Source organism: Ptychodera flava, chromosome 6, assembly GCF_041260155.1.
Source record: "Ptychodera flava strain L36383 chromosome 6, AS_Pfla_20210202, whole genome shotgun sequence".
NCBI classification, from domain to species: domain Eukaryota; kingdom Metazoa; phylum Hemichordata; class Enteropneusta; family Ptychoderidae; genus Ptychodera; species Ptychodera flava.
Genome location: NC_091933.1, coordinates 34685495 through 34706139, shown reverse-complemented (window position 1 = coordinate 34706139; position 20645 = coordinate 34685495). Strand labels below are relative to the sequence as shown.

Sequence of the window (20645 nt, the reverse complement as noted above, 5' to 3'; positions counted from 1 at the left end):
GTGTTTGTGTGGCGTGAGCACATTGAGTGATACAACACTGAGTATAGATGCACGCAGGGCAAGCACAAAGAAGGACAGAGATGTCGCAGTGACAGCTGAAAGCGTCACTTGACAACGAGTGTCATGTTGCAAGTCAATTCATGGGAAGGCGCATCAGCCTCGTATGTTTGCGTCCTCACCAGACCACGGTCATCCCCACCGTCCTTGAAAAAAAGTTCATTTTTAAAGTTGTTTTCAGCGCAAGTGGCTATTGAGAGGTAAAGGGTCGGATATACCCGGAGTGACATTCAAATGTGCACAAAGCGAACCAAATTTAAACAATTAAAGCAAGGAGTGTTAGCGTGCGTCAGACGTATAATTTGAATGAATGAAAAGGATATTTACAAGGTCCCTGAGTACATTTGCAACCTGTGTCATATTGTTACTCTTGCAACAAGTCTATTGAGATAGGGTAATACATAGCGAGGACCCTGCCCTCAATAGCGTTCAAGTAATCCTAAAAAGCCCAGGCAGGGAAATGACCCGCTCGGAGAGCCATCGTGACCGGGCATCGTGATTCACAGTGCACAGTTGTATCAACATTTCTCTTATATCCTAATTGTTGATCAACAAACATTCATCCAGCTTCGTGTCATAACAATTTCTGCGCTAAGTTTTAAGAAATGATTCCAAATGAATACTTCGTACTGCTATTGAGTTATGTCCACTTTGGTACTCTCTTTTCCAGTGAGGTACATGACATGTACACGGTGAAGTAAAGCAGGAATGCTTGATCGAGACACTACGCTCTAAGAAGTACGAACAACACTCCGTTGCCGTGTAAAAACACCGTCACGTTATTGAAGCGTATCGGAGTTGGAGCGAACATGACAGTAAACTGTGAGACACCGCATCGAATTTGGCAAAAGGAGACTTGGTCGTATGTGCTCACGATGTGACACGCAGTGTTCTGAGCATCAGCAAAATCATCGCCAGTGCGGTAAAGGCGGCTACAAAAATGTATTGAAGTGGCGAAGCGAGATAGAAGTTATTTGCGAAAAACAAAACAAAACGAAACGAAACAAAAAACTACATACACATATTTTCCGAAATGATGGTGTTCAGTGACCATATACATAAACAGGACTAGACTGTCGACAGTCCCTGGTGCCGATTCTGTCTCTCATATTGTTGTAGTCTCTCTCACATACAACGGCACAGGCCAACCGGAAATGAATAGTCTAAAATATGATATTATTTTCATAATTATTAAAAATAATAAATAGTAATTATGAAATATTGATATCACATGACCGAGTTAGTTTGAGTTTCCTTTCTGCGGAGCAGCACTCGATAAAATTGCTGTATGTGTATGAGTTATGTATGACATGGGCGGGCGGCCGGCCGGAGCGTCCAATATACTAGGAGTATATAAAAGGGGCCCTTTTATGTACTCCTGTTGTTGTTGTTTGTATTGTCGTTTATGCTTATTAGTCATGTTTTTGTTGGCCAATAAAATTCGACGAACATAACCGTTGCGTTGTTGTTGGTTCAAACGCAATGTATATGTCATAAGAAACGCTACAAGGACACTACCATTATTTGACCTCCCTGCCAACGTACACTTCGACTCGTGTGATGTGGCACGCACCCTCATCGTAGGATATCATAGGATAACCTCATAGTGTTGGACATCTGCGAGCAGAGCTGCCCAATATGTTTATTTTTTCTTTGCGTGCATCCCTAATAAATACATAATAAGTATTTAATTGAGGGGAAGGGCTTGAAAAATTTTGATCAAATAGATGGGGGGACTTGAAATTTTTCAGGGTATTGAGGGGGATCTGAAAAAAAAAATCCAATCGCGATTCCCCCAGCGCCTCCCCGTTATTTGTGAACGCAGCTTTATTCAGAGAGACGTAAGAAGTACAGTTTTATGAGCTGATAAAAGATAGGATGAAGAGAAAACTTTATTCTTTTTTAATATTCTTCCTTTGTTTCGTGTCATTATTTTATCTTTTGCATTTTCTTGTTGGGTTGTTTTTTCTTTTGCTCTTGCCCTTTCTCGTTGTCCTATCGCTTTTTCTCTGTTCTTTGCTGTTCATTTCTTAGTGGCTAAGATACCGTTCAGTTTTTACGGCCGGGGGGGCCCGGCAAAATCCAGGGGGGGGGGTCATCATAATTTTGGAATCCGCAAAGGGGGAGTCATCGCTTTTTCACTGGTAGGAAAGGGGGGGTCACCATATTTTCAAAAACATAATACCAACAATAAAGTTCACTTTATGGCATGGCCATGATCGACCCTCTTTACCGGCGGGCCGCCTTCGGCGGCCCACTACAATAAATATACATTATGTATTACCCATGACCCTCTTAACGGGCAGACGCCTTGGCGGCCCACTCCAATTAGGTTTACTTCATGCAATGCCCATGATTGACCCTCTTTACCGGCGGGCCGCCTGCGGCGGCCCACTACAATAAATTGACCTTATGTAATACCCCATGGCAATCTTACCGTAAAATTCCCAATTGAAGCCGCGGCTTGTATTAGAAACATTTTTGAGGGACCCCTGGGATCACGCACTGAATAATGGTAATGGCCGCGCGCCTTCAGCGGCCCTGTCCAGTAAAGTCTACTTTATGCAATAGCCATGATCGACCCTCTTTACCGGCGTGCCACCTTTGGTGGCTTACTAGAATAAAGTTGACTTTACGTAATGGCCCATGACCCTCTTAACCGGAGGGCTGCCTTTGGCGAACCACTCCAATAAAGTTTACTTTATACAATGTCCATGGACATGAGTTGTCTATGGAAATGAAGTTAAAAATTGCCTTACAGTCGTCCTAATTAACAGACGTTTCAATGGATGTGGCTGAGAAGTTTGTGCACTGGCATCGAATAAAGTGCGCCGCGTACCGGAGTTCAAATCCAAACCATGCGGGTAAATTGACATATGGGTTTTGGGTATTTTTCAGGGGGGGGGGGGTCATCAATGTTTTCGTCCGACAAAGGGTGGGTCATCTTTTTTTCACAAAAAATGCAGGGGGGGTCTATATTTTTCTGAACACCGGCGACAAGATTTTGCCGCCCCCCCCCAGGGAGTAAAAACTGAACGCTCCCCTAAGATGTGCCTTCTTTTCGTTGAAGCTGCCTTTCTCTGCGTTCTCCTGCACACTCTTTCGCTGACTGTTTATAACTTTTGCTTCTGCAATCAGGCGTCCGAATTCTGGATCGTCTCTGCTGTATGTGCACTAATTATCAACTATTTATCAAAGCGTTTAATGTTTGCGTCACATTCCAAAGGGCAGGACATATACGGGCCGCCTGACCCGTTATGCTTTTCAATCCTGACTTTTTTGTTTCTGTTGTTGATGATGAAACAAGGGCTTGAATATGGATTTACAACAGGTGTTCAGATTAACAACCAACGATTGGCACCCAATTATAGGGCATGCCTTTCTTGTTAAAAAATAAACTACCTTGATTTCCAACGAAATTTGCAAGAAAAAAACCCAAAAAACAAAACATTTATTTGTTCAGATTTTCAGAACACAGTGCAGGCTAGCTATAGGCGTACTACCGAGGAGTGCATACAGTAGGTACAATTAACTACACGACGATTTGATGGGAACGTTTGGCGATAAACTAGTTGTGGGCGTCGCTACGTACGCTGCAGCTCTTTGTGTCAACACTGAGGGCAGCCATGTCAACTGAAAACATGATCGTGAGCAAACAACATCGATTTCGAAAATGATGTCACATATATCATAATCATGATCGTGCAGATCGAACTCGCCCCAGGACATGCTCAGGACATGGTCACTGAAAGAGTGTGCGCCCTCGTTGTCAGATAATACTTCTGCCTATTGTTTTTGTCGACGTCACGGAGGCCAACTGGCGTTCACAACAATCGATATGAACGATATTTATGTTGTAAAAAGAACCTCACACACCACACATGGAAACACACAGACAGCAAATGTTACAGTTAAAATGGTATGGTGGCTTTGTGCATTAGAGCCTTTTCCTCTTAAGGTAGAAACGCGCCTCTGGGACACAAATTTCGCCTCTCAAACTTTTACAATTCTTTTCTGATATACCACTTGTGGGGTTCATTTTACAGCTCTTGATGTAAGAAAACTTTTCACCGGCTTAGTTTTTCGAAATTCGAAAATTTTATTTTTCTCCATAGAGTTAACACAGGAATGGCGGCCATTTTGAATTTTAAATATCGGTAAATCTTGAGTTATTTGTTTCCCTAGTAACAAAATTTGCACAGTGACCCCAATTTTTATTCTTGATTTTGAAAGAGAATGGTGGAAAGATTCCTCAAGGAAAGTTTGAGCAAAAGTTTAAGTCTTTCACTTTCGAGGCGTGAACTGAAAGCGCCTGGGGGACAGATAGTAATCAGACTCTCAAATTTCTACAATTCTTTTCTGATCTACCACATGTGGGGGCTCATTTTAAAGCTCTTGGAGAAAGTAAAACTTTCACTATCTTAGTTTTATGAAAATCCGAAATTTAATTTTCCCCATAGAGTTAACACAGGGATGGCAGCCATTTTGAATTTCAAATATTGCAAAATGTTGAGCAATTTGCTTCGCTAGTTCCAAACTTTGCACAGTGACCCCCAATTTTTATTGTTGATTTGGTAAGAGAATGGTTGAAAGTTTCATTTAGGAAAGTTTGAGCGAAAGTTTAAGTATTTCACTTTCGAGGTGCATACTACCTTAAGTCTGGAAGAAACAGACAAATCACAGAGTATGTGAATTTTAAATGTTTTTTAATATAAAAATGTACAAATATGCAATTTTGCAAATACGTGCAACTGAGTGGACATAATACAAGACTATAATTAGGAATAAATGTTGTAAAGTGATCATATGGCAACAAAATGTTTCATATTTGAATTAAACTGGTCAAAATTTCAGAGATTAGAGTAACATTGACTGATACCCTGACTTTATACATTTATTTCAATGATTATCAACTTTAAAAAAAATTCAAAAATGATTGTACAGTAACTCCTCTACTCCATAAGTGGCATTCTACATTATAAAAACCTGGAACTGTTACTTGAAGTTCTCACTTTTGGAGTCAAACACACAAAATTTCAATACCAGTAAGTAAGTAAGTACGTGACTTTGGCTTGGAATCTTAAATAATCTTCGTTGTCTATTTTACAGGAAAACATTTACACTGAGATCACTGTACAAAGCATGTTGCTGGAGGGAATCTGATAGAATTGCACAGGAGTATTTTTGTCTATGAGGACGGGTTGAAATGATTCAGTTGAGTTCAAAAACAACACATACTGTAAATTTTTTGTGCGATGATCAAAATCAAATAGAATCATCAAAAACGGTACGATTCAGCAAGCAAGTGTACTTGATAGTGTGTGTGTGTGAATAACAAAGCAAAGGTTACAAAGACGTTCCTTAGTGAAATTTCAAAAAATAAAATTGATTCTACATTACTGATCATTTGAATAATTTCCTCAGAACTCAGCAACACAGTTACAAAAGGTTGGAAACAACTGGCATCATGACTGGATTCACATTGCAATAATTAAATTTATCACTTTGGCTGCCTACAGTTTGTATCCTGTGTGACATTTCTAGGTGGAGAAATCTTCCATATTGTGTCTGCAACATCATGTTCATTTGAAAAAGTTGCTAGGGTCAAAGGGTTCACAGATGTCACGACATGAAGACTCAAAACTGTCGTTAAATATTGGTGCTTTGTTTCCATGGTTTTTTTGAGCCTATTCACTTTAAAATAGGGATGTCTGGGTCCATGTGAAGACCTCTTGTTTAACAGTTTTCGTTGGCTTGAAGTCTTTATGATTTTGAAAGTGTTAAGTTAGAATGCACCTGATGACAGATATTGGGACTCTTATTTATTTTAACAATCAATTTTTGATCTACCACTTCCGGAGGCTCACTTTAAAGCTCTGGGAGAAAGAACAATTTTCACCCTCTTAGTTTTCCAAAATCGAAAATTTTACATTTTTCCTATTGAGTTAACACAGGAATGGCAGCCATTTTGAATTTCAAATATTAAAATGTTTGGCAATCTGTTTCTCTAGTACCAAATTTTGCATGGTGACCCCTGATTTTCATTCTTGATGTGGTATGAGAATGGTTGAAAGCTTCATTGAGGAAAGTTTGAGCAAAAGTTGTCTTTCGACTTCGAGGTGCATGCATCCTACCTCAATCAGACTGAAACTGAAGTCATGGAAGAGATAGCCAGGTTGAGTTGACATTGATGTGGGTAAATTCACAAATACTTACACTGACATCACACATTCATGCATGAATTTTTTTTCAACAACAAAATATTCCAAAAGATTACATTTCAAAACTGAAAACGATTTAACATCTTGCATGAAATCATCTCAACTAGAGTTGCATGATTACTGTACATAATATAAAAGAGCTATATGTGACATATGATTTCTATAAATAACAAAACAAACCTACAAATCTTGGAAAATCTGATGTGGTGTTTTCTTTGAATTTAGCTGAATTAGATAATTTTTACCCAGCCTATCCAATATGGAAACATGAGGAGTATTCTGAATTTACAAACATATCGTGAAAGTTGTCCAAAACTTGAAACTTAAGTAGAATCAGGCAAAAAAGTGGATATAGAAAAGTCTCATGTGAATGGAAACTTCCACTAATCACATACAGAATAGTTGCAAATGTCTTTTGGGAATCCTGCTATTTTAAGCAGGGGAATTTCTTGCAGTAGAATGGCGTTATGATGGTAAAAATCAATGCTCTTTTTTGTCATTCAGGTGAAACATTTAGCTTTCGTTCCACGTTGTGAGACTTATTTGATTTCTTGTTGTCTTTTTCAAATTTTCTTTTCTTACACTCACAGTTGGTACACTTACAAAAACTTGAAGAATAAACATGAAAATGACACTCCTTCATGGGTGTTCTTGATCTCAGCTGTAGAAGTGTTGCATAAATTATGCTTTAAAGCTTTCATAAGTTCTATTACTGGAATGCGATGTGATGGAAAACGCTTTTCAGATGACTTGGCTACCTGCTATACTTAATGTTCAACAAATCTGTAATAATTCAAGGGGAATCTGTTGATGGATGCCCAAGAAGGATGATAAAGGTACATTTTTTTTTTAAATATTATGAAACTGGTCAGTAAATATTTGCTGTAATTCAAAGAAGCTGTTGACTAATTTAAAGTTTTTCCAAACTGTACATGACTTGGAGAAGACTTATTCTGCCAAGCAAACATCGACTGCTTGTTGCTGAGGTGCTGTATCAAAAGTTGGGGGAGGAACAGACTGTGTGGTTGGTGGTGAGTACGTTGACTCTGGAACAGTAGTTGACATAGAGGGCGCTGTTGGGATATCTGCTGGCACTAGTGGAGTTGCTTGGAGTGTAGTGTGTTGCAGACCTGCCGGTGCAGTCTGTGTGTGAAATGGCATGGAAGGTAACGACACTTCCTGACTTGCCGATGTCGATGTCTGGTTGACGTTGATTTCCCCTCCTCTTCCAACTAACTGTAGCGGCGTTACTTTCTCCGACTCTGGTCTGTACCACTGCAAACACATTGCCACGCTTTCCCTGATAGGGGGCGCTGACGCCGCACGACTCCTCCGAAGTCGAGTCAGGGATGGGTGTTGCTTCTTCCTATCATAAACTGACGGAACTTTGACATTGATGTATTGATTAGATTTGACAGAAGGCACTGGAGCGTCCTCTACTTCACCAGTGTTCATGTTGGTATTCACTTTGGGATTGGGTTGTAAATGTCTATGAACAAATCGATAGGTAGTAATGGGACGTTCATCGATGGGTGGCTGTGGGACGATTGGATTTGCCGTGTTTGGTCTCTTCACGGAATCAATCAAAATTTGGTGAACCGGAGCTGACAAGGTTTCTTTGAAGTCGTTCCTATACGAGGAAACTGACGGCCCCATCTCTCGTATTTCTCTGGTGTGTGGTACCCATGCTATGAAGTCGGGACGGAAGATGTTGGTATGTTTACCCTGGAGCTTCCGTTTTCCAAGACCCTGAAAAAGTGAATGAATATCATTTCAGTACATTGTGATAACATTAGCAGAGATGAATGTTTTTGTCAGCTTGCCCTTGAAGCTACTGTACTTGTGATTTAAAATACAACCACAAGGAAATAAATACTCTATGAACACTGTATGAAGTTATGAACTATGAAGTGAAGCAATTTTTTCCTGGGTTTGTTGGTTTGAAAAATAGCACATAATTTGAATTCTGTATGGTATGCGCCTCATGATAGCGGTGACTGAAACACTTGATTTTTACAGTGAATTCTTGTTTCTAACCACAGGCAGGTTTAAATGCATCCACTTGCTGAGACAGGAAAATTCGGATGAGCTCTACACAACCACATGGTATGTACATGTACATGCACAGTACCTCTTCAAAGACGTATAGTATCTGGCATGGAATGTATAGTTTTTGATCTTTTCAAGCTGATTTTGTTTGTTTTTCCTTAGTTGTTATTAGATTGCAGTACAGGGACAATTACTGCTTGATGGACAAGTTAAAGTTAATTAGTGTGTGCAACTACTGTAACTATTGTTATTGAATAATTAGTAAAACAACTGACACGACCAATTAATCTACAATTTGGAGACTGCCTCCATATAGGGGATAGTACATGTATTATACTACTGTATTACCACGGTAATGATTGTAAACAACTGCTATGGGGTGTACCTTAACAGTTTAAAGAGCTCAGCCCAAATATCAACAAACAAAACTATGGCAAACAGGCCGCCAAATGAGAACAGTGGTATCCTGTGTACAATGGGATTCAGGTTACCAGTCAGAGACAGAATTGTCAGTATTTGCATATCACTCTTGAATAAACTTTGTCTCTGAAAAAAAAATGATCCATGGTACAATGTATTTTCATTTAGTCAGAAATTAATTTGACCAAATGTTGTTGACTTATGGAAGTTCACTAAGCCTGTTAATTGAATATTCAAAGGTCAGTGGAATATTGCATACACTGTATACTCTAGTTGTATTACAAATTTGACTTCTGTCATGAAAATATGTATAATCCTACATCAATAGTTCCCTTGGTTTCATCCCTAAAGTTTTCATGTCATCAAAAAGTTTGTTTTACATTGAAATGTCATTTGTCTTTGTGATGATGTTTTGCTGAACGGTACATAATAATCAATAGCTGACATACATGTATAAGAGCTGCAGAAGTCACTGAAATTTTCAAAGAACCATTATCAAACCTGTCTTATAAATAGGCTTGATACACATGGATTCCATGGGTATGTTATAGTTCACTAAAATAATGGCTTGCTAAACAGATCCTAGTAGAAGGAGAGTGACTTAAAAGGGCTACAGTGTAGTACATGTACATGTACATTAGCTTTTGATTATTTTTTCATTTTTTTTTGTCGTAGTATGTCAAAGCATGGTGAAATACCTTCTATTTAGCTCGTCAACACAGTATCTATATGTGTAAACTGCACTGTTTTTGTTTAAATATGAATTCTAGCCTGGACTAGAATTCACTTGTCAAGAACAGAAATGCAGTCTACTCATGTACATGTACAGGCTGAGTTGACAGGCTGAATAATGTGTACATCAGATGCTTTGGGGGTAGATCAAAGAAACTGTACAAATGTAGTTGGCATTGAAACAAAAATTGTGGAAAAATCATCAAACATTACAGTCACTGGCCTTTTAATCTTGCAAAATGTTCAGCAAGAAGCAAATAACGTCAACCTGTAAAAGCATGTAATGTCACAACTTAAAGATCCTTGAAATTTCTGCTTCTCTTCACAAAGTTCAATGAATTTTAAGCGGAGATTTTAGAGTGAGGAACCCAGGAAAGTGCAAAGGTATTGTTAATTCACTCAGTGATCATCAATGACAATGCCTCATTCTCTGTGACATTTATCAAGTTCCCATGGTAACCAAACTTTTGCTAACTGTGTGTTGTCTCCTAGGCATTTCAGGAATTTCCGACTCCCTCCACTGAGCACACGATGAGTAATGATTTTGCTGTCATACAGGGGCATGTGCAATATCCTGGAAAGTAAACCATCAGTCCATTATGGCTGATTACCAAGTAATAAAGGATTGATTGAAATTTCAGACTGACAGGAAATTTGTTTGATCAAGTTAGTTCACTTTGACTGAATGTGGCATATATAGGTACATACAGCACAATCTGCTGTCTGTTGTTTGGTTTGATCTGTTTATTATTATTATTATTATTATTGTTTATTTCAGATATAATAATCCATATACAAAAACAGAAAAATAAAAAGTAAATTACAGAAAAGGAGTTAAAAAATCCAGTTACACCAGTTTTTCCATAATTTACTATATGTGAAAATGGAAAAATTCAAAACTGCTGAAATAAGGGGGTTATCAGAGATATGCAATCTACTGAGAAAACCCACTGACTTTTTTCTAAACAGTTCGTCAAATGTTAAAATCGATAAGTTAACAAACAAAAGGCTGTTACTTTGCACATGATTGTATGTGAAACCTGTCAATTTACGATAAACCTGATAAAAAGCTTTTCTCATTGTCTTAAAAACATTTACAGAAAAATTAGACCAAGATACGTACAATAAGGCACATCACAGAAAACAGTAAACAGGTGATTTTTAACTGAAAGCGATGCAAATTTAAAATCTCGAATAAGAGTATTGCCTCTCACATAAAACAGGCGAGTCTGAGCTTGAATGTCATCGTCATCTTTTAGATCAGAAGTTATAACGTGTCCAAGGTACTTATACACATAAACATAGTTAAGCATTCTATTATTCAAATATATCGGAGCTTGTCGCAGCTTCCTTACATTCGGTTGTATTAACATACATACAGTTTTTTTCTCATTAAAGAGTATTGAGCATTCGTTGCCATAATGACCACAAGCGTTTACTAACATTTGCTGCCCGTAAGAACCGGTGGAAAAAATAACAAGGTCATCTGCGTATATCAGATGATTGATCTTAAAGTCACCAATGAGACAACCATACGGTAGAGAAGCAAGTGATTTGCTAAGATTATCTAAATAAACAGTGAAGAGTATCGGCGATGTAATGCCTCCCTGTTTAACCCGTTTAATGAATGGAATGGTTCAGAAAGGCACCCATTCCATCTGATAACAAAGTCCTGATATCTGTAAAGGTATGACAGTACTCTAATAAGATATGGGTGTACGCCTCTAGTTAAAAGTTTTTCAAATAAAATGTCATGTCTAACGTAATCAAAGGCCTTAGAGGCGTCCATGAAAGTAACAAACACAGGGGTATTATGTTTTTTATAATAGTTGAGAGTCTCTTTCAAGATAAAAATTGACATGTCTGTACTATGATTAGGCTTGAAGCCGAACTGATTATCGGTGGTTACGAGAGAATCCGTACAGCGGTGCAACCAAACTCTTTCAAGAATTTTAGACAAAGTTGTCGCAACAGCAATGGGTCGATAATTTGACTTATCACAAATGTCACCTCCCCTGTCTTTAGGAATCGGAACCAAAACAGTAGTCATGAGATGTTTCGGAACAATACCATGAATAAACATGGAAGAGAAGCAAAGTGCTAATAAGATGCAAATCTTTGGTTTATGCACCTTACCAACAATAAATCTAAATTTAATAACATGATGCAAGTTTTTGTTGGAGATGGCATGAAATATTGATTAAAAAAGGACTGAACCATGTTTTCATGGAAGACAGGGGTGGCCGAGGGTTGGGGTGTGAGAGCCACATACAAAGTGTACAGTTGCAGATAATGTTTTAGAATAAAGCAATAATTTGTCGTGTAGTTGACAATAAAACTGATGATCAGTGTGTTCAATGTATGTAAGGATTCTACTACTAGAGTCTATTCTAGACTCCATCTATCCCCTGTATATTTCTCATTGTGGGCATTGCAGTAGATCTCATGATCAACTATTTTTATTTTATCCAGGACAACTTTCCTAAACTGTGTAAAAGTTCATTAAATATGTGGTGTGTTGTACATTGCTGTTCATACTGAATAAATCCTTACACAAATTGGATTTCACCGTATTTATCTCAATTCTCAACGAAAGCGTTTCAAAATTATATTGACCAAAAAATTGTGAACACAATAGTCAGATTGTATCTTTTCAATTTTGGCAAAATCAGGGAAGTCATCACTTTAAGCAACATACTATAAAATGAAATTGCTTTGAAAACACTTCCATTGTGAGAATGTTTTCAAAGAAACCTCTTCTTATTTTCATTTAAGATTCAATAGAACCCTGCAGATGTCTTTTACATTCACTTACTGGAGGTTTTGTTTCTCTAGAACTGCCCACTGAAAAGGATTCCAAGTCAACAGATCTGAATAGAACTTCATTTTCATAAGTTAAGAATACATGCACATCATCTATTTAAAATTTTGTGAGTACTGTACATTATTTATATGATATACTCCTGGTGTCTGCTTGTAATATTCAGCTCAATACATGTAGCTACTGCTCAAGATAATTTTACCAAATTGCAGTCAAATTCTCTTTTTTTGAATATTACCAAGAATATTTCAAGGGTGGCGAACAAGTCTTCTGCTGAATCCTGCCAGGGACCACACCCTGACACAAACGTGCTATTCAGTGCAATATGTTTATACTAGAATTTTTAGGTACAATACAATTACAGCCTGTTCACTGTAGTCTATTGATTTTCTCAGACGTTTCAAACTCAGTCAGACAGACGCTTTGACTGCTTTGAAAGGTTTAATGTTATTGATCCAGTACTAATCAAGAGCAATAAAGCTTATACATGTAAATCGATGCTTAAAGAGGTTTTTATGAAAAGTTTCTGTGTTTGTCAACTGTCTTGCCTAATGCAATTACTGCTAGCTTCTATTTTGTTGTTCACAAATTACACAATTTACAAATATTCTAATACGATAAGATGAAAAAAACATGATTTCTTTTCAAATTGTTGAAATTGACTTTTGTTTCTGCACTAAAATATCTTGTAAACAGTATAACACTTCAACCATGTACATTTATGAGCTGCTGAGATAAATAATTGAAATAACATTAAAAATGTCAAAGTATGATATTTTCATTTTTAAGCTTAATATTACACAAAATTTGCCGAAGCAATTATACTGGACAGATACTGTTTGAAATAGAAATTTTCAATGAATAACAGGTGACCCATTTCTATGACAACATGTTTGTTTTCCTGTTGCTATGGAAACATGACAATCAATGACATTACTTCATATAGGGTATAATGTATGTACATACTATAGAGTATACATGTATATCATTTTTATTTCTATGGCTGCTACATGTAAGCCCTGCAGTTATGTTACATTTTTCTTTATGCATCATTTTTTCACTTCATCAAGGTATTTCAATTTCAATCAGTCATGATATTTCATAATTATATCCATTCTCACATTGTATCTCCCCCATCTACATGTACATTTCATAAATGACAATATTCACAAACAAACTGTGACACAGATCTAAATTGCATGTATCTGACCAGGAGATTGCTCCAAATCCAAATCAGTGGTTTTGATATTTACATACATAGTATTGACATTGTTTCAAGCAGTTAAAAATTCAAAATTTCAAAATTTACCAATTTCAAATGAACTGACAAAGAGCAAATTGAGTCAAAAGATTGTTATGTTACATGTATCTCTGTTTGCTGTGTTAATTATCTATGTGAAGGATTATTACAGGATTTTAACCACATACAATTTCGCATGAGATATCCATGTTACAAATGCCTATAGCAGAAAGTTAAAACTATATGTATGTACATACTATTGATATATCACATATCTTTGTGGAAAGACTGAGTTTTCAAAGAAGATGGAACGTACACTGTATGCTTTCCATGTCTTATGTAAAGGCAGTGCTGAAAAATGTGGATCTTTTATTACTATTCAATTTGAATGTCAGTAGGATCATGGTACAAATACTTATCACAGCAGTTGTTGTGCATTGGACTGAGTCTGTTTCAATGTAATCAAATCAAGCCTTTATAACAGATGCAGTGACCCTGAAAGTTTTCTCAAAGGGGTGTCTGTGTCGCCCATGCTTTAAATTACCTAATGCGCTAATTTCAAACAGCAGCAGGAATAATATAGATAAAGGATTTGTGTTTATGCATGGCTTTGCCCTAAATCCGATAGCTACACGGATACAAGTGAATGGTTCACAATTTTTGTCGTGCCAAATGCAGCATATTGTTGCATTGCATTTACTCAGGCCTCTCAGAAAGTAAATGGTTACAATAAAGTGGTATTGGCTTACAATTACCGTGAACGCACACACCGTACAGCACAATAGAAATCAGAAAAACCCAAAACAAAATGCTGAAAGCATAAACCCAGGCAGTCGGTAACCGTATGTATGTTGTCATGGCAACAGGCTAACTATTACATTTGTATGTTTAATCAAGCGTGTCCCAGTACGCAAACCGACTAATTGAAATTGAGAAGTCGTCCTCTGCATTTGCAATGTGCATTCCATTTCAATTAATATTCCATTAAAAGAATTGTTTGCTTAATTACATGAGTAAATAAGAAAAAAGGGAATTCTAATTGAAATAGATGAGTTCTGGCGATTGCAATCATTCACATGTACATGTAGTCCCTTCACCATAAGAGACTGTAAATCCTGTAAACTTTGACATGATTGCAATTTGTAAAATCTTTGATGTCCTACAAAACCGTCTTAAACTGGAGTCCTTCTACTTTGGATTTCACAGTTACATGTCTTGTACATAACAATGGCAAATGTTTGCTTTTCACTGGCATATTGAGGCTGTCTTAAGTTTTTTTCACATTTGAATAAGAATAAATAACGTATTCACATAAATGTAAATGCCATTAAAAATGACATGTACATGTAGTTGGTTTTGACTGGGCAGTTTAAAGAGGGCTAGCTATTCAACAGTAAGGCAATAGGTAAATTATAATGTACAGTACATGTAGCTTTGACTCACAATGTGTCAAGTGCGGCTAGCAATAGGCTACAGGTCCTTTCTGACAAATATTACCTTTGTTTGACCCTATAACCCCATGGGAAATTGTAAATATCATCCAAAGCTTGTTGTCATGACTTTTGCCTGGTGTGCATCAACCATACGCTTTTGTTGAATATCAATAAATTAATCAGTTTGTACGGATGGTGTAATACACACACAGACACAGACACATATATATATATATATTCAATAAAACTTGTGTATATATATATATATATATATATATATATATATATATATATATATATATGTATACATGTATATATATATATATATATATATATATATATATATATATATATATATATATATATATATATATATATATTATATATATATATATTGTCGGCCAAGTGCCATGTCACTCGTTCAAAAAAATATATATATGTATATATATATATTTTTTTTGAACGAGTGACATGGCACTTGGCCGACAATTTAGGATTATCTTCCTGAATGTGGAAACACTGAATCTCCATGTTGATGTATAATTGTTGGTGGTGATCATTTCAAATAAAAATATACCTGCAGCTGATATGATCTGGGTATAGTTTTCAGTGTTGAAATGTGAAAAATATAGCGAATGTGCATGTATTAAGGGAATAATTCAACAGACTGAGTGTGCAACATTTCATGACTTAAAAATAGCAGCCTTCCCATTCAATTTCAAGGAGGAATCACAAAAGGCCTCTTATTTCAAATTATACAGCACAATGTATGCATAGAGAATGCTGAGTGGATGTAAATAGTGAAACAAGATGGGCTCATAACCGTTCAAGGTGTTTGGGAGAAGCAGGACACAAGGAGTCATTGATTAAACTGAATAATACTTTTGTGTGTCTGAAGACTAAAGAATGCTACTTTGTCAGATTGAAATCAGTTCACCGGTGTGTGTCAACAATCACAGAACACAACAATGCACTGGGTACATCTAACAAACCATTACGTATGTCAAGTTGTATATTATTGTGACCGACCTTGGGAATTTGCTGTCTGCATTTGAAAAATATAATAGATGGTAACAAAGACACATTCACAAACAGCGCCCTAAAAGTCAGATGACAATGGTACATTTGAAGGCTTTGGGTTTGATCTCTGCTGAAGTGGACTTTGAAGATAAATGCAGGAGTGGCTGATTCTATTGAGTATGCCTTTTCCCCCTGAATTCACATGGAAGAATGGAGGATTATAATTGTAAAAACTCAGATATACAGGGATGAAGACATACAATCCCTGTGAATGGATATTCTGAAATCAGCAAATATTGAATAAAATTTCTTTTGAGACAAAATATATCCAGTCATGAAATAGGCTGAAAATGTATGGGTCTTTCCGAAACTCAAGTCAGTTTAAGCTAGTTCTTATATGCATATTTTATGATATTTTCTGGTTTTGGAAACAGTGAGACTTTAAAGACATATCTGTAACACATCATGCAGTCAACAAAAACTACTGGTACTGCCATGTAAAAATGTTCATTCACTGCCAAAAGACCATGGGTCCTAAAACACTGTCATTTAAATGCCTATTGTTAATGTGATTGCAAAGTTTGATTGCTACAGGAACTTTGTTAGGGATTTAATATCTGTAGTATTTACAGAAACGGGCATCAAATTGTCTAGGTTTGTAATATTACAAGTGTGTAGTATTGATTAAACATGTCCAAAGACAATTACGGTATAGTTCTGTCTTGTAACATTAAGGGGCTGCAATAATAACAGCTAATCTGTAAACTTTACCAAAGGTGAGCTTGTATTGATTAAAATATAAACAAACCAACGCTGATGTACAATTACATAATTTAAAACTTTGGACAGTAAAGATTATCGGCAGAGTCAGGTTTTACAAAGCTCCGTTCAAGTTAATACCAATAAACCAAACAACAAACCCTGGTAGATGGTATCTGATGGTTTGGAAACTCCCGGTATGGTATTTTCTGTCTTGGCAGTACATGCATGCATGATGTAAACAGATGAATGCAAATAATAAAAGAGTTTCCATGGCAACAATATTCAGGAATACTCACATCTTGAAAGGAGGTGACTGTGTTCAGAAAGGAGAATCTGTTGTCATGGTGAGAAAATTGATGACCCGAAGGTTTCTCCTGTGAGAATGAAAAAATAAGAGAGATGAAATTACAGACAACATACAATGACCAGGTTGTGAACATTTAGGAAATCCTGAAAATATGATAAAATATACCGATCCTGAATTCTGGAGTTGTTTTAAACATACAAACGTCAGACATGCTTAAAAAAGCCATTGCCTGTAGTGTGTTTGCATGAAATTGTTCACCTGTAGGAATTCTTACAAGACCTAGCTAAATCAAAGCAGCTCTGTACATCACTGTGTTTAGTGTCTAGCAGAAAGTCAAGAATATTGAAAACAATAAATGTACACCATACTCAATGTACCAGTGTATGCTGCTTGTCGTGACATACCAGTGACCACCTGTTGATTCAAGTTTTTTTTAATTACTATATATCAATATTTGAAACTAAAGCATTTTATTTTTTCTTATAGTTTTACTAATTCTGATCTAAAACAGTAGTGAGCAATGTTACAGATCAAGAAAAGACTAGTCTTGAAGTGCGTTGATTTGTATTATTCAGATACTAGCGTTCTACCACATGAAAGCCACCATTTTGATTGGTCATATAGTACATAATACCCATGCCACTCAGCTTACACTCTTACAGTTGACAAAGGTCAACAGAATTGACATAAACAGTTGTCCACACTGCAGAAGCCCCATCTACAACAAGTAGATAGATAAATATAGTGAAATATAAGTCAAATGAAATAAATTTCAGAGAAGAACTACAACTTAATGAGGTAGTTTGAAGATCAAGTTGGTGGGGTTTTTTTAACGTTATTTAGTTTTGCTATTATCAATGTTAACTAAATTTGAACACTTTGGTAAACTAATTTATCTGAATTCCTTAGTCGCACTTTGGAGATTTGATGGTGTGCATGTACCTGTATAATGTGCTTGTTTCAATGATAAAAACTTGTGACTTGCTAATGAGACTTCATTATTCATATCAGTCAACAGAAATCCTGTTGAATTGTACAGTATGAACATGATATTGACGGCTACATGGTGAGAGTTCAAGTAGGTTTGTGTGTTCCATAATTTGTTCACAATATAATCCCATATTTACTAGCTACAATTAAAATGACTTATTTGCCTATTTTTTTAACAGTGATTTTATTTGCAGTTTTTATTCTTTCATTTTAGTGTATTTGTTCAAGGACAATTTATTACATGGTGTAACATTTATGAGTACCATAGAAATATGTGAGGATGAATCAGTGCACATTTCAACATACATGTGTATTTCTGGCATTGATAATGAACCCTTTCCCTATTCAGATATTGTTACATTTGATTTATAATAACATTCCTGATTTCAGAATCTCAGCACTGGTGTTCCTGAATACTATGTGCTTCTGTCATGATCACATCTTTTTGAGGCAACATAATCATTATGCCCCTTGACTATATTTATCATCTCAGCAGTACAGTGTGATCATCACTCACAGAGGTTGATATAAATAGGATATGAGTTAAATATGAAGGAAAAAGGCGGAGGGATGCAGGTGCATGAGGATGTATTCGTTTAAAAGACTGGCTCACTCATTTTGATTTAGGGTTCTAGCAGATCAAGTGCATCACAAGCGCAGTCTAAAGTCCACAGAATACAGCACATTGAGAGGCCTTAGTCTGTCATTATAAGGGGGATATACAGGTCTGGTTTTATGTCAGCAAATACCTTCTGCTCTAAGCAAGGTCGAAATGAAACACTACAATGATGACATTGTCAAATATCATTCCCTGACTAATGTACACATCTCTCTGTACATGCTGGAATTCACTTCGTCACTTTTAAGACTTTTCTGAGTCCTTACAAATCTTGTAAATTTTTGATAAGGTCAGCCTGCTTTCTGTTTATTGACATGGTCACACTGTCGTCAAAAGTTAAACCCCTATAAGTATTATATTATTAATTTTATACAAAAATGGATAGCCTCACATGTGGGAAATATTATTCGGACAACAGATGTGTAATATTTGGTAAAGTCCATACTTTAAGCCTGTCCTTGGTTTGATCTTGCAAGTTAAAAACAAACAGGCCCGAAATACAATGTAACTATGGACATTGTACCTGAGGGAGTGGTAATTAGTGCTCAGACGGAGCAACAAGTCTCTACTTTCGAGTCTGTTTATACACTGTCACTCTATCCCAAGAAACCGTGGTTTACAGCTCGGCTAACTCTGTATCACTGTCGAAACTGTTGGTACACAAAATAACAGTGTGGAATATTACCACTGTCTAAATAAAAGTTCGCCGATACACAGTTTTATTTCATACTGGCATTTCACCAGTTAAAGGTGTAATCACAAGGGGATTAAAGTCTGCTTCAGTCGGAGAGCTTTGCCTGTCAAAATTGCTTCTGGGCCAATCGCTCACATTCGCACACGACGGCTTTTCAACTCAATGGTTATCAATAACAAAGCATGACCCTTGTAGCTCCCGGACAACCATAGTGGCGTCACGCCATGTTGGTGTCTATGGCCGCTGCCGTCTCAGTGTATTCTGTGATACCGTAGCAATCCAAGCGCGAAAATGCCCGACCAAGATCATCGTTGTCTACACTTGTTCAGTGAATTATGAACTTACCGACAAACGTTTCACGAACTTCAGCGGCGGCGAGGGTTTGGCTTGCTGTCTATAATCGTTCACAAAGTCGTTCCTGATCTTACTGCGAAAGTGTCCATGGAAGCCCGACGGATACTGAAATTCAGATATGCCAGAAAGAGCGATTAGACAGGATACCGGGTTCGAAGGAGAACAGTATTGTGCGTTGCTATAACGAAGATCTCTAACTTACCCAGCTCCCTTGCGTGCTCGCAGCCATCGTTATTCGGCGGGGAAAGCACAGAATAAATCTTGTTTTCAGCTGTTTCACCTTGATCACCTGGATCGAAGCTCAGTGGTTTCCAACGTGTATGGTAATCAGATTGCGGAAATAAACACAACACCGTAACCAGAAAACAGAATGCATAATTGGCTACCCTCAAGTCTTAGCCAATCACAATTGTCCATTTTCTTCGAGAACGTCAGTCAAGCTTCTCGTGGGCGGGATTCTTTTTAATCTTAATTTTATTAAACGCGCATGCGCGATTTTACAAGCTCATTGCTTTATGTATGTTTTTCCGTTTCTCTGAATGAGCTCAATGTTTTCAGTTTGCAAAAAAATATTTATACCTAGATTTAAAGAATTTTAAGGTTCAAAAGGTCGATTGATAATATTTTCTGTCGTATTTGGAAAACTTTGGAATAAAGTGTGTCGCCATAATGAATCATCTAACGAATTAAACATCACAAATTGAATACCGACGTTGATCAAATGCGACTCATGCATCCGATCCAAAATGTGACTATATTCCTTAAGATATTGAGCATGAATTATTTTGATTCCCCTCCCCGGCGTTGTTATTCAACATGAACAGCTCATGATGCATGTGGTGACCTTAGATTCCCCATAACATTCAACTTGATGCAATTGCATACATTAAACAGTGATTGAAACTCAACTCTATCTTTGATCATCA

General features: G+C 36.9%; 1 protein-coding gene across 1 annotated transcript; it reads right to left on the bottom strand.

The window, feature by feature from the left end:
- Positions 1-4746: 4746 nt before the first annotated feature.
- LOC139135589 (uncharacterized) lies at positions 4747-20068 on the bottom strand. Its single transcript, XM_070703061.1, has 4 exons — positions 19922-20068; positions 19711-19824; positions 17052-17129; positions 4747-8027 (listed from the first exon to the last, which is right to left on the bottom strand). Exons 1-4 carry the CDS (start codon positions 19946-19948, stop codon positions 7227-7229), a joined length of 1020 nt encoding a protein of 339 aa, XP_070559162.1. The 5' UTR covers positions 19949-20068; the 3' UTR covers positions 4747-7226.
- Positions 20069-20645: the final 577 nt, after the last annotated feature.

Excerpts from the sequence above, each read along its gene's own strand:
- LOC139135589 (XM_070703061.1), bottom strand. The coding sequence starts at position 19,948 with ATGGCTGCGAGCACGCAAGGGAGCTGG. Across the intron at positions 17,130-19,710 it reads AGTTCGTGAAACGTTTGTCG|GAGAAACCTTCGGGTCATCA; the intron begins GTAAGTTCATAA and ends TCATTCTCACAG. Across the intron at positions 8,028-17,051 it reads CAGTCACCTCCTTTCAAGAT|GGTCTTGGAAAACGGAAGCT; the intron begins GTGAGTATTCCT and ends TCACTTTTTCAG.